This window comes from Lepisosteus oculatus, chromosome 4 (genome assembly GCF_040954835.1).
Source record: "Lepisosteus oculatus isolate fLepOcu1 chromosome 4, fLepOcu1.hap2, whole genome shotgun sequence".
Classification (NCBI taxonomy): Eukaryota; Metazoa; Chordata; class Actinopteri; order Semionotiformes; family Lepisosteidae; genus Lepisosteus; species Lepisosteus oculatus.
This window is the reverse complement of record NC_090699.1, coordinates 44,500,355-44,525,498: the sequence shown is the minus strand read 5'-3', so window position 1 is coordinate 44,525,498 and position 25,144 is coordinate 44,500,355. Positions and strand designations below refer to the sequence as shown.

The 25,144-nt window shown below is 40.5% G+C and overlaps 1 protein-coding gene across 1 annotated transcript in view; it reads left to right on the top strand.

Moving 5' to 3' along the window:
* abcc2 (ATP-binding cassette, sub-family C (CFTR/MRP), member 2) overlaps positions 1 to 25,144 on the top strand; it is a 46,849-nt gene that overhangs the window by 9,784 nt on the left and 11,921 nt on the right. Inside the window, exons 6-28 of the mRNA XM_006630914.3 lie at positions 897 to 952; positions 1,686 to 1,905; positions 2,648 to 2,817; positions 3,181 to 3,358; positions 4,645 to 4,899; positions 5,722 to 5,787; positions 6,212 to 6,349; positions 7,028 to 7,174; positions 7,422 to 7,506; positions 8,178 to 8,244; positions 9,842 to 9,968; positions 11,473 to 11,649; positions 11,920 to 12,087; positions 13,013 to 13,196; positions 13,960 to 14,095; positions 14,760 to 14,853; positions 18,222 to 18,441; positions 19,405 to 19,559; positions 20,273 to 20,428; positions 21,433 to 21,632; positions 22,314 to 22,440; positions 23,079 to 23,180; positions 24,075 to 24,218. Coding sequence (XP_006630977.3) covers positions 897 to 952; positions 1,686 to 1,905; positions 2,648 to 2,817; positions 3,181 to 3,358; positions 4,645 to 4,899; positions 5,722 to 5,787; positions 6,212 to 6,349; positions 7,028 to 7,174; positions 7,422 to 7,506; positions 8,178 to 8,244; positions 9,842 to 9,968; positions 11,473 to 11,649; positions 11,920 to 12,087; positions 13,013 to 13,196; positions 13,960 to 14,095; positions 14,760 to 14,853; positions 18,222 to 18,441; positions 19,405 to 19,559; positions 20,273 to 20,428; positions 21,433 to 21,632; positions 22,314 to 22,440; positions 23,079 to 23,180; positions 24,075 to 24,218 — 3,372 coding nt within the window. The remainder of the gene's footprint in view (positions 1 to 896; positions 953 to 1,685; positions 1,906 to 2,647; positions 2,818 to 3,180; positions 3,359 to 4,644; positions 4,900 to 5,721; positions 5,788 to 6,211; positions 6,350 to 7,027; positions 7,175 to 7,421; positions 7,507 to 8,177; positions 8,245 to 9,841; positions 9,969 to 11,472; positions 11,650 to 11,919; positions 12,088 to 13,012; positions 13,197 to 13,959; positions 14,096 to 14,759; positions 14,854 to 18,221; positions 18,442 to 19,404; positions 19,560 to 20,272; positions 20,429 to 21,432; positions 21,633 to 22,313; positions 22,441 to 23,078; positions 23,181 to 24,074; positions 24,219 to 25,144) is intronic.

The window sequence follows — 25,144 nt, the reverse complement described above, 5'->3', positions numbered from 1 at the left end:
GGCAGATGAGAATAAATTAAATGGTTAGTTTTCCAAAGTGCTCCCTAGACATTAGAACTGCCTAACACTTGAGAGGTTATTGATGATCTTGATGTTGTGGGTTCAAGCTTGATTCATGTCACTAACTAATCGTGACTAGGACTCCCCAAGCAGTAGCACACAACTGTCTTGTCATTGGCAATGGGTGGGTAGGATTAACTGGCCAGGGCATTCTTGGCTCCTGATATCACTGTGACCCCTAGGGCATGGCAGCTGGTGCTGTTATATGATTAGGGACATGCCTCTCCTGTATCCGGTGTCCTTTACCCTGTATCTGTTGTCCAGTTCTCATATCATCCCAATTAATGTAGCAGTAACCCACTCACTATCTCTTCCTGTATAGTGAAAACTCCAGAGACCAATGATTTAGACCAGTGTCATGAATATCTATTGAGACACATTTGTTTTGTTTCAGCATTTGAATAATTTCAGCAACTACATCATTTAACCCTTGGATTATAAAGAATATTTCTTTCGTATATGTTAGCCTATTTCTATATTGTTTGATGCCTAGGACTAGGCAGTGCTTACAGCTGAACTCAGGTGTCACCAGAAGCGATGAATGCATATAAGGGATGTATTTACAGTGGCATCAATGGACTAGAATTTAGATTTAATTAAAATTACAATGGGTTTAATTTCTTTACAATTTCAATTTCTGGAGGAAATAAGAAACAGTATTCCTAGTTTCCTCAGGTACTGGGGATGTGGACTACAGAAGATAATAGTGTAGAATTAGGATGTCGATTTATCAGCAGTGTTGTGGACACTAAGGGCAGAGAAGCTTTTTAAGAGTGTAATCAATGAGCAATATTTGAAGGTGATAAAGGAATAAGAAAACCTTGTTTTGGTTTCAGAATCCAGAGGCAGGAGCTTCATTTCTCAGCAGAATCACTTACAATTGGTTCAACAGGTATGATGACCTCTCTTCTTTTTCTCTCAGGCCATTACTGTGTTCCAGATGCGGCATAGGCAGTGCTAAAATTACATAGGCAAAGCGTGTCCACCTGGATTGCGCACTTCACACATCTCTTAATCAGTCTTAAGAGACTGATTAAGCACTGCCAGGCAATATACTGTATATTCCACCCAGTTTGCTTTGTTTGGAGTCATCTGGGCACGAGAGACACATTCCGACCCACTCTGGGGTGGGAGTGTGATAAAGGCAAACAGTTTAACCGTTCTGGGCCCTTCATAATCCAGCCCATTCCTAAATGTCTGTCAACAAAACCACAAGGGGTTTTTGCTTATTTAATCACACCAACACTAATACTTCTAAGAGATTGTAAAAGCTTTATTTAATAATACTACAGCAACCCCGCCCCCCCTTAGTTTCCCTTGCAGAATCAGCTATGCTTGAAGAGAGGCGAGGGACGGTACCACAGACCCATGAGAATGAGTTTTATCTCAACTGAAAGATTAAGGGCACCTTCTACAGTGCATGCAGTGTCCTCTGTCATCTTACTAAGGCACTGCTTTGCCATATCTGATCCACAGCAAAGATACACACTCTGGTCCATTAGCTGTGCTTCCAGTAGGAATCTAGATTTCCTCTGATGATTCCTCATCCAACTCCTGTGTTCCTTTCAGCTTGATGTGATTGTATTTCAAGGACATTTTAAGGGCTCTTGTGTGCTTTCCCACAGTATGGTTGTAAAGGGCTATAAGAGGCCCCTGGTAGAAGAGGACCTATGGGAGCTCAATCAATCTGATGCCACTCAGACCATCTATGGCAAGTTTGAGAAGAGGATGAACTGGGAGTTGAGGAAGGCCCGAGGCAAGCTGGAGAGGAAGAAGAGGGACCGGAAGGTGGAGGCACAACAGAATGGATTATCCAAAGGCGTCAGCCAGGATGTACTGGTGATGGTACGAGTGACTGCAGTCCTACCACAATGAGCTAAACAACATCAACATGCAGTAGTTCTGTTGAGACAGTGATATGTCATGTAGTACTGAAGTAATAGCAATTTCATAGAGCTGGTGAAAGGGATGCTTTATTTTCATTATTTTCTTCATTCTTCACTGAGTTATGTACCCTTAGGGCAGTCCTTTGCACTGCAATTTTGAATAGTCCATGGGAGACCAGGTCTATTAGTTATGAGCCACAATTCAGAGGTTTCTGCGCTTTTAACAATTTTGTTCACCTTTGAGTCTAATATGATATATTAAGCAATTTATACTGTATATTACTTATCTGAATTCAGCCCAGACATTTCTACTGTGGTCATGGAAGGATGCAGATGCAAGATGTTCTTTACAAATAATTTCTAAAGAACTTTAATAATCTGTTTAGTCCATCCAAATGAGATAATCCTGGGGGTGTAGTGACCTGTTAGAGCTGCTGTACTGTGGTGATCTACAGTACCTCTTTCATGATTAACCTTTACAGAAAATCAAAAATGAAAAGGTCAACAGCAGTATGTCCACTGCTATATAATTCTGGGAATCGTGGCTGCTGTCTAGTAGTATTTATTTTGATTACAAATAAAACATTTTGAGACAGATTCAGAAATGTACACGAACATTGGACATCTTTCTCTTCATCAAATGACTGCTATTATTTATGGTTTGGGGGTGGGCTTTTAGATCTTGTGCTTGTGGTCTGTAGGAGGAGAAGGGAAAGAAAAAAGTAAAGCAAAAGCAGAAGGAGAAAAGGAGTTACGCCCAATCCTGGCTCATCTCCTCCCTGATGAAGACTTTCAAGTGGGTGCTGGTTGAGTCGGCAGTCTTGAAGCTGTTGCAGGACCTGCTGACCTTTGTCAGCCCGCAGCTGTTAAAGTAAGTCCCTGAGACACTGCCCAGACTGCCTGGACAGAGCTACCTACAGTATGGTAGGCAGATATACAGTACTGTATAGTTAGAAATAAATGGAATAGAATAAAGTACATGATCAATATTTGGAGGGAGAGAAAAAAAAACTCAGAACATTATCATGTTAATTGCAAAACACTAATCATGCAACACTTGTTAGCCTTCTAACTTAAAATTTCTCTTAAATCGGTGCTGTCAGTGTTACATCTTCTTGAAGTTAAACAGCTTTACCAAGGGAGGAAACATTCAGCAAAAACAGTTACATACAGTGCTTCTGATTGTTTGCCAAAAGATGCACATCCCCTAACAGTGACTTTTGTTTTGTCACAGGCTAATGGTCTCCTTCACACAGGACTCTTCCATGCATACATGGCAGGGATATGTTTATGCAATCTTGCTGCTGCTGGTGACAGTCCTGCAGTCTGTGTTATTACAGCAGTATTTCCACCGCTGTTTCGTCCTGGGAATGCAAGTACGCACTGCCATCATGGCTGCTGTCTACAAGAAGGTATGATGTTCACTTCCTCAACTGTCACTCAGATCAGACTGTGTCATATTCAGAATCCTGCATTGCTGTGCAAGGTTCACACCTGGTTTTATTAATCAGTCCATCCATTATCGGAAAGCAGCTACATCCTGGTAGGGGTTGTAGCTACCTTGGGCCTACTCCAAAAGCATAGGGCCCAAGGCAGGCCACATCCTGGATGGGAAGCCAGTCCATCATAAATCAATATTTTAGAGGCACCAATTAAACTATCTGGTATGAAAATAGAGCAAAACCATATACAGTAAGTACAAGTGTCAGATATCATGCAAATCCACACAGAAGATGCCCCAATCCAATTGAATGTAGGTAGTGTGAGGCGTTTATGTAGTGAGAAAAGCAAATTCATAAAGCTAAGAAAGAATCATGTGGAATCTTTCAGAGTGTCTGTGGAGGGCTCTGGAATTTATGGCCACTTGCATATGAAATATTAAATACTTTTGTTAATTAATTCATACTATACAAATACCTATTGTCTCAGTTTATGCCTGTTGTCAGAACTCCATTCTCCATATTTTCTAAATCAGGCTTCTGGTAATGGAATGATGTATTACTAATAAATATAAAAAAGATTATTTCTCAAAAATTACACTTTGAATAGCGTGACTGCTGGGAGACCACAAGATGATTAACCAACCCTTGTGGAGTAGTTTCAAATTTTATCTTTGATATACGGATTATAGTCTGAAAATATAATTTCAGCAAATTTAGCATAGTAACACATCTGCCAATAAACTTCTGTCTTACAGCATTTATAAAAGGGTTTGTAAGAAAAATAAATGTAAGCAAAGTACGTACTGTAGCTGTGTTAATACACCTTAAAAATACACCTTATAAAGTAAAAAGCAGATTCCCCCAAATGTATGTTTATATACTGTACACCCTGTTTGTAACCATTCCCAATTGTTATTTCAGTTTATAGGTTTGAACTATGTTTTAATTTCAAGATATCAATTGAAAGAGTGGAGATGTCTCCCTGGGGCTTCTATGTGGCATTGCACACAGCTGCTTGAGAAAGAACCTTAGATAGAGTATGCGCCTCGATCTCTAGTGTCACAGCAGATGGAGGTGAACTCCGGCTTCTGTAAACATTGAACTGGGTTGAATGACAAATGGCAGTTGTAAAAATGGAGGCTACAAAAACAACAAAAAGAGTTTTGGCAAAAACTCAAACGCTTGTCCGCAGAGCTCATTGAATGTTATGTGGCTGCAGTGTGCAGTCGGTGATGGTGCTGTGTACCCTCTCCCAGGCCCTGGTGGTATCCAGCGATGCGAGGAAAGAGTCGACGATGGGCGAGACAGTGAACCTGATGTCGGCTGATGCCCAGCGCTTCAATGATGTCACCAACTTCATCCACCTGCTGTGGTCCTGCCCCCTGCAGATCATCCTGGCCATTGTGTTCCTGTGGCTGGAGCTGGGCTACGCCGTGCTGGCTGGACTGGGGGTCATGGTGCTGATGGTCCCTATCAATGGCCTGCTGGCAACCAAGTCCAAAGGCTTCCAGGTGTGGTGGCTTCTCAGTCTCATTCTCATCCTGTAATGAGAAATAAATCATATTCTGGACGTGGGCTGGATGGTAATGGGCTTAGCGGTATATAGTACAGTATCCATATCCATTCTTCAGTTCTTCAAGGTTTTAACATTAAAGCATAAAATGAAACATCTCTCTTTAGTGATGAAATAAAATGAACCAGTCCTCAACCAAGCTTTCCTTTTTTTATTGTCCTCTCTACCTATTGTGCTCATGAAATAACGTTATTTAAATATTCTGCAAATATTTCCTAAAATAGTGAAATGGTTTGGGAATTTTCAGTAGTAGCACATGTTATTTGATAAACAAAAGTTGATGGAATCTTTTTCAAACAGTTATGTGAGGACTATAATTATAAACTGGCACTAGACTCACCTGTAGAACTGTACTTTTACTTGGATAGACGGATACATCTTAAAATCTGAATATTGTAAAAACAATTCAGTTGAAGTTATTAGAAGTTTACAGTGCAAAGATCCTCCTTATCAGATATTATAACTTTCTTGGATTTATTGGGACTCTTATTTGATGGATCATTACCACCTCAGAATAATTTGTTTATGAATCTTCCTGCTTACTTATCCTAGTTTGCAATAGGTGCCATTACCTGTTAACTTGACAACACTACCTGAGCATATTTAAGAGTGCTTGGGTACTGAATGTCAAATGCTATTTGAGTATATTCAAAGGAAAATATTTCTCCACATTAGTGGATCTCTTCACCACTAGTCATGGGGTGGTTATTTGTCTCATTGAATATTCATTGTCCAGTATATTCATGTCCTCATGTTTCAGATGAAAAACATGCAATATAAAGACAAGCGTATGAAGATCATGAATGAAATTCTCAACGGCATCAAGGTAATGTTCCTCTTTCTCCTTGTCTGCTTCTTTCCCAGCTTTGGGAAAAGGACATGCCAAAATATCCACAAACAAAATAGTTTTGATCTGATTTGATTTGATCAAAAAAAGATGCCATAGTACAGTTCATAAGAGTAGGGGTGCAAATTTCACCCTGGGATGCTACAATCTGATTTGCTTTTGTTTCAAATAAAGTAGTTTTTCAATTCTTAGTCTAACCTGTTGTGTAGTGGGGCTGTTGGTACATAACGTTAAATGTTGAATTGCCATTTGCCTTATGAATCTTTACAGTCATAAAATGTCTTTCAGTATAGTCCATTTCTGAAGGGATGTGGCCAGAGGTCTACTGTATGCAGGTTAATGCGTGTCAGTAACAGTGTTATGAGTATTGGTCTCCTACACATTCTCTTCCTGTGTGATTCAGATCCTCAAACTCTATGCCTGGGAGCCCTCCTTCGAAGCCCAGGTCCAGGAAATCAGAGACAAGGAGCTGAAAGTGATGCGTAACTTTGCCTACTTGGCCTCAGTTTCTACATTCATATTCTACTGCGCACCAGCTCTGGTGAGTTACTGTGAGGGAAGTATTAGGGGTGGCTTTTTATGCAGGAACACCATTATTAAAGTACATTTTTTGAAAGTATGTTTAAGAGTGCCTGGGTACTATATGTCAAATGCTATTTGAGTATATTCAAAGGAAAATATTTAAAAATGTTATTTTTAAAATATTTCTGAATTTACAATCAATGTACTATTGCCATATAGCTTGTCAGGGCTGTTGTAGCAGGATATCACCAGTTGTCAGAAGGTTGAAGACACTCTGCTCTACCTTGGCCCCAGGGTGCACCTAATAGGGGACAAGATCATTTCAGAAATGGTCACACTTGATTTTCTTTGAAAGCCATACAGGGCAAGGCTGTGTGGTGAGGCAGAATTATAGCCAGTGCTCTTCTACCTTCTCAGTATTATGAGGAAGAATAATTAGAAAACTTCAGAATTTCATGCTCATTCTTGTACTAAGTTTGTTAAATTTGTTTCTCACTGCACATTGTTACCTGATAAGTCCTTTGTGTCTCATTGGCTTACCCCGATTTCAGCAGTGTATCAATAATCAAAAATAAATTGGGATAAAATGGCAGCTCTGGGTCTCCCATGTGGGTGCTGCACTTTAGTGGAGGATAAAGTGGGTCCCGTCCTGTTGTCATGCTGAGTGTTTGAATGGTGACGTTCTCCTCTCCTGCAGGTGTCCTTGGTGAGCTTCGCTGTGTTTGTCTTGGCCAGTCCTGATAACATCCTGACCGCAGAGAAAGCCTTCACTTCCATCTCCCTCTTCAACATCCTGCGCTTCCCCCTGGCCATGCTGCCCATGCTTATTTCCTCCATGGTGCAGGTGAGCTCTCGCACTTGCACGCCCTCTGTCACAAATACACAGGCAAGAAGGCTAACCGCCACACCTCACGTGTGCACGCTTGCTAAAACATTCCCCGACATATATGCACAGAAACACTGAAGGACAAAAGCACGGTAGAACTAGGCACACACAGAATATTTCTAGCTGTCACCAATTATTTTTTTATGTTTTTTGACAATTAGGAATCTTAACACTGATGTTTCTGGCCTTCTGTATCTGATTTCAGACGGGTGTCTCTCTGAAACGCCTGGAGAAATTCCTAGGCAGTGATGACCTGGATACCACAGCAGTGCGCCATGACACCAGTTTCAGTGAGTGAGCAGCAAGCGTGGATAAAATTCAGAATTCCTAATTTTCCTAAGCTCTTTTTCATTACATGTGTTTTTAATGCTTATTTAATATGTTGTAACAAGTGAAGTTGGCCAGCAAAATACTGAATTCTAGACCCCAGCTAAAACATTACAACTGTCTCTAAATAAGGTTGTGTTGTGGAAAATTGCAGATTTCATTCAATTTTTAAAAAGGAACATCCCCAAACAAGGGGGACTGTCCAGTTTGCTTGGAAACTTTTGTATATTGTACAATTACAAGTCAAGGGACTAACCATGATGAATGGTTAGGGCCCTGTTTCCCACCAGAGTTCAGTTTCCCACCATGGACACTTCTGTCTTGTACTTCATCCAGTCTGCACTGTTTAAAACATGGGCTGCAGAGTTGCTGTGGGTAACCCTGCAATTAACTGAAGTTCCATTGAGGGGGGGTGTCCTATACTCTTTGTCCACTTAATGACACAGAAAAGTAGATAACCTTCAGTCTGAGGAGCCAACAGGTCCGAATATGAACTTTCCAAACTGAGGTACTACAATGCACCTGGAAAGATGATTATAAAGTAACAGATTTTGTAAATGGAACAGAACTGAATTGTTTTTGGGGATTGGGGGAATGACAGAAGGAGCTCCCATGTTCTCTGTATTCTTTCCAGACACGGCTGTGAGCGTCTGTGGTGCTACTTTCTCCTGGGAGAAGAGTGCAGATCCGGTTTTGAAGAAGTGTGTTCTTTCAATTTTTCCTGACAGCTTTACCATACTGAGATAAAAAATGATTTCACACATTATAATCAATGGACTTGTCTGAAATCAGTATCTTTGATATTGCGTTCAATCAGTGCAGAACAGAAATGAAAAGGACACATGCAAAGGTTTTCCTTCACATCTGATGTGTTTTCTGAACAGTGACAAAGTTTAAACTGGCTCTACCAGTTTCAGTCCATTTGAGCTCTCAGTACCTCCCTTGAACCCTTCATTGAGCTACTAATTTGATAAATTTAATCATTTTAACTAGTGTTTTTTTAATAGATTCACAATTTGCAGTTATGACTGTCAATTCAGTTAATTCAAGGAAGTAGCTGAGAGCTGATTTGAACTGGAAACAGGTGGACAGTAGGCTGGGTACTTCAAGGAAAAGGGGTTTAGAAATTCAGGACACTAGAGGAGAGTAGACATGCTCATCTCCTAAATCTGCACCAGAGGGTGCTGTTTATTCTGGGATGTGTGTTTCCTGAGTTCTCGTTATGTCCGAGCAGACCCAGTCTATACTCAGGACAGCAGAAGCTATGGGAAATTTAACTGCAGGTTTATACAATACCATTGAGCAGTTTGTAATAAATGCTGCCTGCCTTTACTTATGCAAAAATGCAAGTGAGGGTACATACTGTACTGAAGCAAAACTAAATCTGTAACTAATTGTTGAAACATTCTTTCTGGATAGTAAAATAGCATGTTACAGTATTTGGAAGAAGGCTCCACAGCCAAAACGTTGTGTTTTTTTTCTTCTTCTTTTTTTCAGCATGGAATAAACCTATTACTTGTTCCTGTTACAGTATTTGTCACACATAAGACCATATTTAGAATGTTTTATTTGCCAGTTCTGGGTTCCATGTTTCACATCACAATTTCTTCTTGTTATAGGTGCCTTTTTGAAATGTTCATTTCTGTGTAATAGTGAACAGCAAAATGAATAAGAATATTAATAACCAATGTAGCCTTTATGAAATCACTCTAGACATGTTCCACAGTCGTATCTTTCTCTGAGTGGAAGTCCGTTGCTTTAAAATGATGATTGATAGAGACAGCGTTTTTATTATCGAGTTTGTAGCTGCAATAAGTTGCACTTCTCCTCATAAAAAAGATGAAAGAATATTCTGCTGACTCCAGAGTTAACGAGAAACTGGAAATTAATTTCATTCTGGAAATTAAAAATGATTAAGTCTGACGCTGCATACAATTTTTAAATACCACTAAACAACATTTAGAAATGAGTGGAAACTTAAAAAAAAATCTACACTGATGCTGGCCAACAGCTTTTTCAATTGTTAATGTGTAGAATAAAGAATGAAGATGACTCTGTGGAAGCCAATGAGATACTGGGGTACAGTCTCTTTGCAGGAGAATGGTGACGGGATGATGTCATGCTCTTGTGAAGAAACTTTCCCATCTTTTCAGTTTATATTTCTAGAACAGCATTTTGTATCATTTTTTTTTACTATCGTTTTACCCTTTTTTGGCATGTGCTTTTCTTAATTGTAACTGCAATAGCAGCAGTAGTGTAACACTGTAATTCTACTCTATGCTTGTGTCTGTCTCTCAGTGTGTGTCTGGACATCACGCCCGGCCGGCTGGTGGCAGTGGTGGGAGCAGTGGGATCTGGGAAGTCCTCTCTGGTATCAGCTATTCTGGGAGAAATGCACACGATCAGAGGCTACGTGAACATTAAGGTAATGGACTAGGTCTCCTGTGGAGTTATAATTAATGGGAACGACAGGCAAGCTGTTGTTGAATCCCATACTGTATGTATTTTCAAACAAGTGCATACTGTATGTATTGCTGATTGCTTATTCTAAATTAAGATCTTTTTTTTAAAGAATAAAATACTACTTAAGTCTGCTACAATGTTGTTTAGTTTCCACAGGCAAAGGTGTACAGAGCACTGCTGTGGATGGCCTACACCTCCTTTGTTTCCTACAAAGTGACTCTTGGGACCTTGCAGGGTGCCTGCTAGCTTGTAGTGATGAAAGTGACAGACACACCTCTTATGGTACTGCTAACACAGTGTAAAGCATGGTGGAATCCAGAGTCTTCAAAGAGATGAATGGTTCTGGCAGGTGGACCATGTGAGGGGGACCATGAATAGGTCCTCACCCCACCAGTGCTGTACTGAAGTTGTGGTGGTAAATAGGAATTGATGAATTGTCGATGATTCCAAATTTGGTGGTTGTAAAATACAGCATAATTTGTTGAAACTAAATATACAGTACTGAAGATAACTTGTGAATTGTGTTTAAGGCAGTTTTCCAAGGTGAGCTGAGGCAAGTGGATTTCTCATTAAACTATCAGTGTACCACCAACAGGCAGATATTTCAGTCTTTTATATCCATGAAAAATCTTATACTTGCCTTACACATTTTTCATACAACTTTATCTACACAACTTTGCTGCAGCCTAGACTACAAACAGGTTGAAATCTGTTGTGCAAGAAGTATAGTAACTGCAAGTTTTTTAGGTAAATTTGCAGCAGTAGTTTTCAGAGGCTTGGAGAGTAAGTACTGTATATTAAACTCTTTATCTAAACTACAGCCTCTCTCAGTTATTACTTTGCCTACTGGGACAGTGAGATACAGCCAGAAAATTTAAAACCTTTCCTGCATTCAACAAATGGGTAAAATAATTACAATAAATTACCCTGGCTGGGCATCTTCCATCAATTCACGTACAAATGAAAGCACTCTCTGTGGTCTTCCTCCTAGTTGTACACACTTCACATAAAAATAAACACTCCTACAGTCTTGCCCATTGTTTTCTCTACAGGTAATCCTATACAAAATCGGATGATTCAGGTTTACATCAGAGATTTCTATAAATAAAGTTTTGTTTCAGGATTGATTTTCTGACTAATTTGGCCAAATGAAATGCTGAATCAATTGTCCTTAGACGATATTTTAAATCTCTTAAATACCTACTATTTTATTCATTATCATTAACGTAGGATTCTCACCATTATTCAGTTCTTTCAAATCTTCAGCCAGACAGAACAGATATCCTAGATGTTCTGGTCTGGAGATGAGAAGGAAAACATGAAAACCAAGATAATGATAATGGCATTAACTCTTTTGTTTAGGGTCAGGGACAGGTCTGACCCATGCCTTATGTGGATGAGGTCCTCTCTAGTGAGACTCAAATAAGTCTTATAGCCACCTAAGTGAAGTGGTCTGGTCTTTGCAGGGCTCTTTGGCCTATGTGCCCCAGCAAGCATGGATTCAGAATGCTACGCTGAAAGATAATATCCTGTTTGGGTCGGCGCTGCATGAGGAAAGGTACCAGTCAGTGCTGGAGTCTTGTGCTCTGCTGCCTGACCTGGATCTGCTGCCTGGGGCTGACCAGACAGAGATTGGGGAGAAGGTAAGGAGACATGCTGTGTAGTCTGAGTGTCATCTGGGCAGTAGAATGGAGAGCAGGGTCACATATGTACAACATGTGGACAACAGGAAACAGAAATAGCAGTAAGACGTCTTTATGTGTCACAAGTAAAGATGATCCCTGCTTCATGATGGTTGCTGGGGTATCATGAATGTCCTCAAAAGGTTCCAGGAAGGTTTCTGATTTTATTGTGTGGGTGGAAAAGATGAGCAAATGCAACCAAATGCAGTGACCATGTACTGTGTTGTACAGGGAATAAACCTTAGTGGGGGCCAGAAACAGCGGGTCAGTCTGGCCAGGGCAGCCTACAGCTCAGCTGACATCTTTCTGCTGGATGACCCCCTGTCCGCAGTGGATGCTCATGTGGGAAAACATCTGTTCGAGAAAGTGGTGGGACCGAAGGGGCTGCTCAAGGACAAGGTCAGTGTTGCACCTTCACTGTATCACCAATCATCTTCAAGAGCAAGTTCACCACAGGCTGGTCTGAGGTGGAGCGCAGAGTGATCTGAGTTTCCTGCTGGCCTAAGGAGGCCTCCTTTCACTCTTGACTCTGGACTGGAATGGTCTGTTACACTAATTAGAGACCAGAGACCTATCGAATATTGTCTTGTGTTAATAAAGCCAATATGTAACTCAATCCCTTAAAGACTCATCTAAACCAGAAACACACCCTCTCCAATGATATAGTTCTGTACTGTATGTCTGAGTTCTGCTCTAGGGTATCTTACTAATTCTAGATTCTATATCATGGTTAATTGTTCTCAACCTGAGTTAATAACAAATTAATTTAAGAGGGTGATGGATGATGTACAGTACAGTAATATGGCCCTGTCATATTAGGTGAAAAAGACCGCCGGGGTTTGACTAAATCCACAGTTAATTAAAAATTGTTTGAATTAATTATTTTGCTCTTAACACAGAATGATCACTACATTGCATTGTTATTCTTATTATAATTGAATAATCTTCAGTATTGACTATGGATTTTATCAAGTGATCATAACTGAGAGCTCATGTTCTTTAAGTTATTCTTCAGAGCACTTGACAGTCCAAGTAGTTTTTCATGGTTAAGAGCAGTAATAAAATAAATTATTATAATTTAAATTAAATTAATAAATTTTGTACTCATCTAATTTACAAAATCAAAGACATTTTTACAGTATGGCAGAAAGACCCATTCATGGTCCTACCCAACAAATTCAAAATAATAAGTTACTACCAATGAACAAGATAATTTTTCCTTTAAAATATTTCCGTACTAAATCATTTTTACTTGTTGCTCATTTTAATGTGGCAGGACTTTGTTATTATACACTCCAGTCATGCCAGCCCTCTTTCTCTGCAGACTCGTATACTGGTGACACATGGAGTGAGCTTCCTCCCGTACATGGATGAAATTGTGGTGCTGGTGGATGGAGAGGTGTCTGAAATAGGCTCCTACAGCAGCCTGTGTAACAGTGGAGGAGCCTTCTCCAAGTTCCTGAGCACCTACGCCAAAGAAAACAACACTAAAATCTCACAACAGCAGGGTGAGTGGTACTGTACTTCTGTTACTTCAACGCTAACAGCACTGAAAAACCTCTGTTTTTCTACACTTCAATTATGCCACACGACCTTATCTTATGATAATGTACAGTAGGATAGGACGGTTCTGGATAATACTCAAAGTAAAAGGGTTTAACACTTAAAATGACAGATTAGCCTCCTGAGATCCTGATAGGAACCACAACTGAGGAACACCAGAAGCATTAGGGGGACAAAGTAAAAGAAAGATTGAAATTGCTTGTGAGAATTAAACTAATCAGGAAAGACAGTTCATTGGAAGCAGTATATACTGTCGTTTAAGAGACACAGCCAGGACAGGTCCTCAGAAGAGAAATCTCTTCTTCTAGTTAAAAGCTCCTGAGCTAGTAAAACCTCTGTAGGAGGCGAAAACAAAGAGACAGACTCTCCGGGAATAGAAAGGGGAGAAATTGGGCTCCAAGATGAAGATCTGATCTAGTGGATGTGCCGCTGTCATCTCCTGAAAAGCAGTAGTTGAGGTTGGCTGATAGTCCTGAGAGGATGATCGAACTGAGAAAAAGAGACTGTACAGATGGCATCTCAGTAATGGGACAGGGTATCCTCAGAAGGACCAGTATCCTCTGCCTGTCTTTGCCACAGCTATAGAGGAAGGAACTTCTCTAATACAGAAAGAACCTGTATGGACGGTTTTTAATACGCAATAAATTAAAATAGAGGTCTAATAATGGGGTCATTGAAACAGTCTTGTCATGTCGTCTCTCTGTGCAGATGGAGTACTAGAGGGAGAAGAGCAAGATGTGCTACCTGATTCCCCGGAGCCCCAGGTGGACAGCCCTCCTGAAGACATAGTGTCTGTGACACTGAAGAGGGAGACCAGCCTGCGTCGCAGCCAGCGCAACGGCAGGTAGGGTGAATGGACAGACAGATCAGCCAGATCACCTGACCACCGCTTTCTAAGGTTTTGCTCCGCTGTGTCTCGCATTCCCTGGTGTAGAATTACAACCCATCTGTTTGACATTAGTTATCAAACCAGATTGTGGATGTTAGCAGGCTGGGGTTTGTTAAAATTCAAGCCTGCTTCACTGGCATAATGAGCTCTGAAGAACTGATTGGCAATGTTTCTTAATATTTTCTAATACTCTCGTAGTACAGCAGTGTTGAAGGAGAACAGCATTAAATAATTCATTTGCATTTTATTTACCTTTATACTCCAGAGATTTAACAGTTGATATATTGTCATTGTAGAGCAGTTTTGATCCACAAGGTTTCAATACTGTTCATACAGTATGAAGCCTGCAAGAGGGCAGCATTTACTGTAAGACAATATGTAACATAATATGAGACATTAACAAGCTTAAGCTTACAGCAGTATTAGCAGTGTTGCAGTGAGTCTAAGATGTGTGTCTTCTCTTCTTAAATGTGTCTGGGCGTACTGTATGTAACAAACTACGGAGCCATTGTAAACACAGTACCTTGACCTCTTGCTGAGGCGTTGATGAGATTGATTAACCATTAAAAGGCCAGATGGGCCAAGTGGCATCCACTCATTTCTCACCCTTCTTGTGCAGTGTGAAGCAGAGCAGACGCACCTCACAGAGGAAGTCCACTGAGGTGAAGACAGGCCAGCGACTGATAGAGAAGGAAGCAATGGAAACGGGACAGGTACAGTATGGAGTTCTTTCCATTTGCTTGTCTTGCTCCTGCAGTCTCCCTATAAACTCTTCTGCCATTATTTAGGTAGCCACAAACAGGTCACTTAGTACACTTATGTACAGTATGTGTTTCTTTGAAAAATAAAAATGTCCATCTCAAAAATCCAGAATCAAACACCATCACTTCTGAAATATCAGGACTACTACCAATATCGCCCCTGCTCTGGTCTGTAATGAATCAGTGAGTTCCAGTGCTTAAATGTTGTATTGCTTTATGTTTGTGCTGCTATTATTCCTCAAATACATTTTCAGAAATCTGCCTTTTTTTCATTCATTAGTTCTGTCAGTCCCTTAATTAAGGGAGAGAGAATATATGATTAGCATAGTCAGCTTCAAGCGAAGAAAAATCCATCCATATGGATGGGTTATCAGTATTCAGAAATGAAGAAGGGGGTTGCCAAAGATTTCTCCATGCTGAAGGGAACGGACATCCAAAAGTCAAGGTTTAAGGAGCTCTGGTGGAGAAACATTAAGTGCTAGAAACTCATCTGGCAAATGAAGAATGGAGGGGAACTTGAAGTTGTAACAGAATACTTCTGAGAGTGTGAGAAAGCTTTGAGCTGGTGTGAAAGGTGAAAGAAAATGGTCTGTGAAATATAATTTTGGTTTAGTTTTGAGGTGCCTGAGGTTGACAATAGGCATTTATCTAAAGGCATTAGCGATGACGGTTGTCACAAGGTAAGCATTTCATCCTGCTCCTCCTAGTGCAGGGGAAAGGACAACCAGTTAATGTTAGGAACAGGGAGTGGAGAGAATGGGAGGTGGATGATGAGTTATGTAGTGTGCTCTCTGAAGGCACCAGTTCTGTAGGGTTTGGGCATTTACTGGGACAATTATTAATTGTAGCAGTAAATCACAAAATTGATTCTTTTGATGGCCTTAGAATCCAACCATGCGATATAACTCAAACAACGCACACACACAGGTACTAATACAAGAGGATACATTTATTAATACATAGAATATCCATATAAACCTAACAGATCTTATCGAGAGGGTTATCAGAATACAAAAGATATATATTCAGTCAGTTACGAAGAGTTACAGTACATATATCAAGAGGACATACGTTCAGTATATCATTCATTTAGACCGTTTCGTAATTGAACTTGGTTATAACTTCTACATTAGATACTCAAAACAAGTACATAACTCTTAGGAATTAAATTGATATCAACTGGTTGGGATAACAATTGAATTCTCGAGCAGTAATGCAGTGAAGTTGAATACTCATCCAATCTTTGGGGATTCAGATCTCCTGCGGGCACAAAGAAACAGTTGCAGGCTGTTGCTGTCCAATCCGCGCTCTCTGGCTCGGTGCCAGGCTGTGCTGTGCTGCTTGCGACGGTGCGCTGCTGATGCTCACTGACCGGCTAGCTAGTGTTGGCTTTAACTAGCAAAGTTTGCGCACAGGAGAAAAGATGACTGTGGGTCCCAGCAAGTCAGGAAGAGGACCGGTTCGTTCCTGATGAAGCGCTAGTTCTGAATACTGATTCAGCTGTCCACAGTTCCGACCTGTTCACGAGGCTTGCTGCTGGTGCTAACCTCGGGTGGATCCTCTGGTTACTCTCTGGCAACCTCTGCTCTCGACTCTTAGAACAAAAGAAAGTTCTGGCACTCGGACACACTGGCCGTTCCGTGGTTGTCCGGGCTGAGTCTCAGGATGGTCAGGAGGCGCGCTGTGAGAATGTCCTGCCCTTGGGAGCCTTCTGCTCCTGGGCCGTCCTGCCCTGGAATTCTCCTTTGAATTCCCTTTAGAAAAGTCCACAGAATCCTACACTGAATCTCCCAGGCTCTCTGTGTTGCCTGTTTTTACCTGGAGGAACTTCAGCTCGTTGATTGGCTGAAAGTTCCATGGGCATCAGAGTCCCACGTGGGTTATTCGTCCCTACCAGTCCCTGATTGGTTGATCAAGGTGAGATATGAGTCACTTACTCCTGACACCTAGGAATGCAGTCCAGATGTCCATCTGGCACTCCCTAGACAGATAGGCGCCAATGGATGACCATTGATCATGATAGCCAGGCTTAGCTAAGTGCATCCCCATTTGGGAGCTGTCCCTTATCAAAAGAAAATATCTTTAAATCAGCCTGCATGAATAGTTTCTCTGTGGCTGCACCACAGAGATGAACAGAGAGATGAGGCCTCATTTGGGAAAGCACAGAAACACTTAATTCTGTCTTATTAACAAGCATTGCCGCTACAGGTACATTTAACCAAAATATGTGAGGGTGGCCACACATAGAGGGCTAATCTTGAAGTGTATATAGGGAAGAATGGGAAAGAGAGCAACAAGGAAAAGTGGAATCAGCTGCTGAACAGGCTCCTGGGGAACAGGGCAAGAGGTGTGCAGTTATTCTATTGATGCAGGCAGGGAACAGTCTGAGCTGAGGCAGAACCGGTGCAGAGCTGGAGCCGAAGGTACTATAACATGATGACCTACAGTAATTTATGTATTGTGGGCAGTAGCTGAAAGTGAAGGAAGGGGAGTGTGGAGCTGGGAGACGTACAGTGAGTCCATAGATGAAGGAAGGCAGTGGCCTGAGCCAAAAATACAGGCGGCGAAACTAGAGCCGGGCAGAGGAACTGCTGAAGTGAGGCAGGTATCCAGGAGGAAGCAGGATGCTTGGTTGAGAATTTAAGATTGGGGAAAAAGATTGGAGCCTCTGGCGCCTGGAGCAAAAGACAAAATAGAACAAAAAAGTCTTCCCCTAACGTGAAGTACTTGTTGCAGATCAAAACTGAAAATCCCATGTTAGTTAAGAAAATATACTACAAAATATGTATTAACAGATTTGATTAACTTGTAGCCAACATAACTGAATATTTATTGGAATTATCAGTAATGATGCTACAGGTAAAAATAATAAAGTAAACTATTTCCCCTCACTTAATATTCTAAGTCTGTATTTAAACTTTATACTCGTGGTATTGGTGTTTTTATATCATGAGGTTTATAACACCTGTAATAGACAGGAGTGAAACAGATATTTTTTTGTTCTGGAGACAGAAGACAAAAGCTCATTAGCTAATTTAATTAAATGCAATTTTGTGATAAAAATTTTGTGACAGAAACATGAATGTAATCTGCCCAGTAAAGTGCAAAGAATGACACAGATAATCACAACCATGGAAACTTTGACATCGACAAAGAGTCTGAGTCTTAAACTGCTTTATTGTTTGCGGTCTCTCATCCTGACTCTCTAGGCCATACAATAGCCCCCTGTGTTATTGAGAAAAATGATTCTGTACTAAAGAAAGTGGCAGTTATTGGTTTTCTGCCTTGTCACTTGAGTCTTACAATGCGCCTCTCCACAGGTGAAGTTCTCAGTTTATCTCCAGTACCTGCGGGCGATGGGCTGGGGCTTCTCCTCCTTGGCCCTCCTGGCATACTTCTTGCAGAATGTGGCCTTCATCGGGCAGAACCTTTGGCTGAGTGACTGGACCACCGATTCAGTGAATTATATCAACGAGACCTACCCTGCCCATGTGCGTGACATGAGAGTGGGCGTGTTTGGAGCACTCGGAGTGGCACAAGGTAGATCTTTAGCTGATTTTGTCCTTTACTTTGTTTTCCTGACCTTTCCCGTGCTCAAACATACCAAGGGTATTATTTCAGCCCGTTCGCCAGAATACTGTTTTTCATTCAGCAAATGGAAATCAGGTGAGATTTGTAAACCATATCCTTTGAGACACCATTTGGTCAGAATGGGATCTTTAAAATAGGGGGGTCCAGGATAGACATGCACCAATCCAGCAGTAAGATACAAATTATAGCTTCAACTGTATTTAACAGTATTTACAGTATTACAGTTCTTTCTGGTGATTTTTCATAGGAGAGGATCTACCTTCTGTCCTTCAGACAACAGTTATAACTGACCCAGAAAGTGTCTGCTTCCTGCTAGTTAAAAATGTCACCTATCCAGTCATCTTCGAGAAACTGGTCAAGTGACTGAGTGCAGCTTCTCATTCCCTACAGCTTTCTGGGGAATGTGTTGTAGACCTTCAGACCAGGGCTACCATCTTGTTTAAACCTGCTGCACTACGTTATCTTGAAATCCATTGAAAGAATGGGGTACCTCCATATATAAAAGAAATATAAGGAAACTAAAGTCCTGAAATCCTACTTTGGTGTACATTGTACATTGGAATGCTGATGTATATGTTCTTACAATACAATCTTTTATGAATATTATATCCAACCTGACATGACTTTGTAAGAAGTTTCAAACTCTCACAGCCAAGTGTAACATCTTGCAGATTGTAATAAACATGAAAACCAATTGGTTGAATAGGACCAGACACCTGCTGCCAAGATGTCATTCTGAAAAAAGTATTCTTTTGAAAAGGATGTGTGTACTTCTTGAGAAACAAATATAAATGCTAATAGGTACATGGCACAGAGGTTCATTATAAAGCAACGCTTCTGAGCCAGTCAGTTCAGTTTACATTTGGCATGCCTGTCAATGGTAATGGCACTGGTGCAATGCTTATCTTGTAGGTGTGTTTGTGTTCATTGGGACTCTCTTCAACACAACCGGCGCAATCTCCGCCTCTCGGATCCTGCATACACGGTTGCTGCGCAATGTCCTGCGGGTGCCCATGGTCTTCTTCGACACCACGCCCTCTGGCAGGATTGTCAACCGCTTCGCCAAGGTGGGACATGGAATCATTTGTACAGTATGTGTGGGTACGCTGTATTATCATTAAGTGCACACAAACTGCTAAATCAGCTGCAATTCCTTACTCTCAACGAATTCACTTCCTTCTTTACACTGTGCATGCAGGAGACCACATAAACACAGCACATGCCCATTACTCCCATTACATAATTGTACATTACATCTATCATTGTAATTGTACACTACATCTGTCAACCTACCACAAGACATTATGCCTGAAGCCCCACTATTTGATTCCATTGTACTGTCTGACATTTACCACTGCACTGAGTTCAGGTGTTAGGATTGATTTATAGAAAATACACTCCCTGGCTTTGCTTCCTCAACGCAATAATTTGCATTGAGCTTATTTACCTGGATGTGTCCTGTGCTCTGTTGATGCTTTCTGGATCCAGGTCCGTAATGTAGGACACAGACTGTAAATTGGAGACTTAAGCAGTCAAACATTGGAATGCCCTCTGTCAAAATATTCAGGAACGAGTCAGTGATTGTTTTTAAAACTGAATAAAACTCCTGACACCCAAACATAGAGTTTTATTTTGCTTTGGTTTAAAAATTTTTAAAACCTTTGTTTATGCTTTTTTTTCCCATGCACTTGCTGTAGCTGAAAAAAAAAAGGCTATTTCAGGGTGCTGGGGGATGTTCCCGATTTAACAGTGCTGTGCCATGTGTTGTGCTCTCCTGTAGGATATCTTCACAGTGGATGAGGCGATCCCCATGTCGTTCCGGAGCTGGCTAATGTGTTTCCTGGGAGTGATTGGCACTCTGTTTGTCATCTGCCTGGCCACTCCATTCTTCACCATTGTGATCATTCCACTCGGAGTCATTTATTTCTTTGTGCAGGTCAGAGGGCTGTCTGCTACTCCCTTCTGCTATAAATGAATTTAGCTCTTAGCTTTGCTTGGCTACTGTAGATTTTGCCTCATTCCATGTTGTCTGTACACATATTTATTTGGAAATTCCATATCTCTGAAATTGCAAGAATGTACACTCTTTTTTACAAATATCAGAATGCAATTAAAACACCTTTTACCTGTTACCTACATTATATATGTTATATTATTTGTTTTTTTACAGAAACTAATATTAAGGATTGAGCAATATTAAGATATTAATTTTCATAAGGCAATAATCAGAACTACCATAAATACTAGGTGAGGGTAGAATATGCCCTGTCAGTTATTTACATTTTCTTTGAACTATACAATTCATATTTGATGGTCATAAAAAAGGAAGGGTATATTCATGTGAATATTATTTGTAGCATTGTCAATTTCAGTTTTATAATGTTGCAGTACAATGGGTTTTCTGATTAACTGCGCATAACTGCATTTGTGCCCTCTTCCAAAGATATGATATCTAGACAATGAATGTCTCCTGGCCTTCATTTTGCCTCTTGAAAACCTGTGGATGCCCTTAGCAGAAGACTTCTAGAAGAATGCTGCAGACCATGCATACACACACAGAATTATAGTACTTTAAAGATGATAAATTTAATAATACTAAATGAAAAACTCTCCCACACACTGTACAGTATATACTGTAGCAGATTCGCCTCTGAAGGCAATAAAATTAAAGGCAGATAAAGGATCTGTTATAGAAGTCAGAAAAGTCTGACTATCAAGGTGAGATTCTTCAAGGTTCTGCAATATACAATGTATAAGAGTTATTTTTCTTTGCATTAATGTTGGCATTGATGTTTCTGAATGTGATAGGGAACAGGAAAATGAATGAAGATACAATATGCAGGTCAAGGTATAATATGGTTGTCTAGGTAACTATAGAACCTGAGAAGCAAATAGTGAATCTTGAGCTGATAAACACTAATCTGTGCTTTTGGCCAGCAGCGATTCTATGTTGCCACCTCAAGACAGCTGCGGCGTCTCGATTCTGTCTCCCGCTCGCCTATCTACTCTCACTTTGGGGAGACGGTGGCCGGGCTGTCCATCATCAGGGCCTATGGCCATCAGGACCGCTTTCTCCAGCAGAATGAAGCCACCATTGACCAGAACCTCAAGTCTGTCTACCCCTGGATTGTTTCCAATAGGTTGGTACAGCTGCTGAAACCAAACACGTTTACCACTATTCCAGAGCAAGTTACAATTACAGCCAATAGAACATGGATGCAATAGTATGTTTTACTTTGTCTCTTATTCTTACAACAACAATGCTAATAACCTCCCATGACCAAATAAAGTAGTTTACCTGATAAATACAGTAAGAACTAGTTTAGCTGTGTGGATGCCATTTAGTTTTGGATTACATTTCTTTTGTAGTTTCAGAAGTAATATACACCTTTTCTTTGGAAATTTCTTACAAAAAGGTGTTTAGCAGATGGTTCATTTGTTGCTTCTCTTTTTTTTAATGAACATCCACTAATGACTGGTGTAAACTACACATCAAATAGTTTTTTTTTTTAGTTTAAATATGGCGTCCAATGAATAGAAATTACAATTGGTTTAATAATTTAATGGACATAGGAAGAAAGGAATGAAGATCAAGTCTGATCAAACTGCCACTCAGGAATTTCGTCTGGCAAGCCAAGCGTTTCTTAAAAACAGCCTTATACTGCTTGTGCTGCAGTTTGTATTCCTTTACTGTACATCTTGCCATGCCATGATGGAGATAGGCATGGGTGGTCAGGGGATGTTTGCTATGTGTCTCTGGAGCCTCAGAGAGGAACATTGTCTCTGGCTCCCATCTCACCTGCTATCTCTCTTCACCGCAGGTGGCTGGCGATGCGCCTGGAGTTTGTGGGCAATCTGGTCGTGTTCTTCTCTGCTCTGCTGGCGGTGATCTCTCGGGACTCTCTGTACAGTGGCCTCGTGGGGCTTTCCATCTCCTACGCACTCAATGTAAGTCCTCTCTCCCTTGCACTGCCCTATAGGGTGTGTTGATCTGATTTAGTGGCCCAGCGAGGTTATTTTTGTAACGTAAAATAACAGCTCAAGAACGACTACTGCTCTTGCCCACTGTAAGCAGAGCTGTTTTCTTCAGCTCTAATCCTCAAGAGTGACAATCCAGCAGGTTTTACAGCTTTCTTATGCACATTTCCGTTAACTAATAATTACAGTAGGTTCTTCCTCAGTGACAGGTGTTGAGGACCTCTGAACTAAATTAAAGGCAACCAATGTCCCAGAAAGGTCATCAAGATGCCAACGGATTAGCTATTATTTTTCTGCAGTTTTTATAGATTTATGGCTGAAGGCTTAAACCAAGAACAAAAGTCCACTCTGGTTGAATAATTCAAATTTCTTGCTAATATTCACACACTCTACATTGGTTCTTTTGGTACTTTGTTCATGCTACTCTGTGCTGAGTGATGACATCAATACTATTAAGGCAGGCTCACACATAACAACATGTTCAGTACATCAATTCAACTTTTTTTGGAAGAACCTAAAATCGCCCTGTTAGTGTCGTGCTGAGTTGCCTACAGGTTAGTCAGGATGAGCTAATGCTTCACTCTGTGCCTTCTCTGTGTCGTCCCCAGGTGACCCAGACTCTGAACTGGCTGGTGAGAATGACCTCAGAACTGGAGACTAACATTGTGGCAGTGGAGCGCGTGAGCGAGTACACTGAGATCGACAATGAGGTGCAGATCGATCGTAGCAGCCTGCCAGCTTGAAAGCTTTGTTAGGACAGAGCAGAAGATTACTTGAAAGTGAAACATTCTTTCTTAAGATCTATGCCTGGCATTTGTATTATTGTAGCAGTAAATGCAGCTTGCATTCTCATAGCTACTTTCTCATACTGAGTCTACTGTACATTTTCCCATTATAGTACCCAGATGTTTCTATGTTGGATATAACAGTGTTTACCTGTACCTTTAAAATTACTGCTTTTAAACTTGCTGTGTCATATACAGTATTGTAAATGAAAATCCAGCAGGGACATTCAATGAAAAAAAATAATCAGATGAAATTAGCATCTTGCCTTTATAAGAAAAAAACATGATGATTTTATAAGTGTTTCATTCCAAAATGTGTATAAAATGACTTTATATTGCATCCCTTGCAGTGTTCAGTTGTCATCTTCCAATACAAATCTCATCTGTAATGACTGCAATTATTCTTTCAGAATTGTGAAACTGAAATGCACTTTGTTTTCTTCATATTGAAATGGAAAACAATATGATTTTCATTTTCATATCATTTTCATTTACACAGCAACATTTTTTTTCATGTCGTGTGATTTTAAAAAGCTGTTATTTTTACCATGAGTTTTCAAAGTTTAAAACCATGCACTTTAAAGTGTGCAGCTCCCATCATGTCAAGGACAATTCAAAGCTTTTCACTGTATCAAGGAAAACTAGTGATAAAGTGATGCAATCTAATGTGTTTTAGCCTCCAAAAAGCTTTCAGAGACATCTTAGTTTAGAAATGTTTTCTTAAATGAACAGGTGTGTTTTATGCCTTAAGACTTGTTTGGTTTGGTTTGGTTTGTTTATGTTTTCCTGACAATTTCTATTTTCATTTTTTGCAAACAGGCACCCTGGATCACAGACAAACGTCCACCCCAGAACTGGCCTGATTCTGGCAAGATCCAGTTTAAAAACTACAAGGTTCGGTACCGACCTGAGCTGGATCTGGTACTACATGGGATTACCTGTGACATTGAGAGCACTGAGAAGGTACAGTGTAGGAATGTAGAAGCAGACATTGCAAAATCAAAGCTGTAATTTTGTAAAGAGCATACTAGATTGTCTGAAAGCAGCCATATGTTTTACACAATGGTTAAATTCTGTGTGGCTCCCCCCGAAAGATAAGCGCTGTTTGTCATGTGTTTCCAGATCTGGTTCTGGAGGATCACTGTGTCTTCTGTTTTTTCTCCAGCTGAGTCCTTAATCACAGGCTCATTGTGTTTTGGAGCATATTTTTAATTTGCTTTCAGCTCTTAATGGGGTAGGATTTAGGTATTGTAATTGGTATCAAATTGGTATCAAACCTGTACCAAATTCTGTTTCAGAATTGCCCTCATTCAAGTGTGTTACCTAAAATTGAACCTCTGCAGAAGGCCAAAATGCTCACCATTGGAGTATCTGACACTGTTTCATTCCCTCATGTTCATAAAACAACGCTCAGCTAATAAGGGGTGTTTAGTGAGAAATAATGGCAAATAAGTTGAAGAGATATTGTGTGAAGAAGCAACTCTCCTGGAACTAGGGTATTTTTGACATTCAAGACTTGTTAAAGGAACAAGTTAACAAGCCTAATGAAGCAAATGGACCAATTAAGTCATTAATTAGCATTGGATGGCACAGCGCTCCTCCAGGTTTATGAATTCATCTCCATATTTATTTTGTCGGCATCAAGAAGTTCAGTTTTGAACAACTTGCAATAAAAGCCAGAAAACCTCAATGACAACACCTCTCCTTTTCGCATCAGGGAGGACTTAGGTCATCCTGCAACATGTATACTCTCTGACAGCACACTGGCAAGGTGCAGGATGAGAGCAGTCGTAAAGAATATTAACCCTGTGTTACGGTTGCAGCTGGTCTTAATTAACCCCTCGTTACCCAATTTCCCTCACACACCCCTTCCTTCACTATTTAAACCC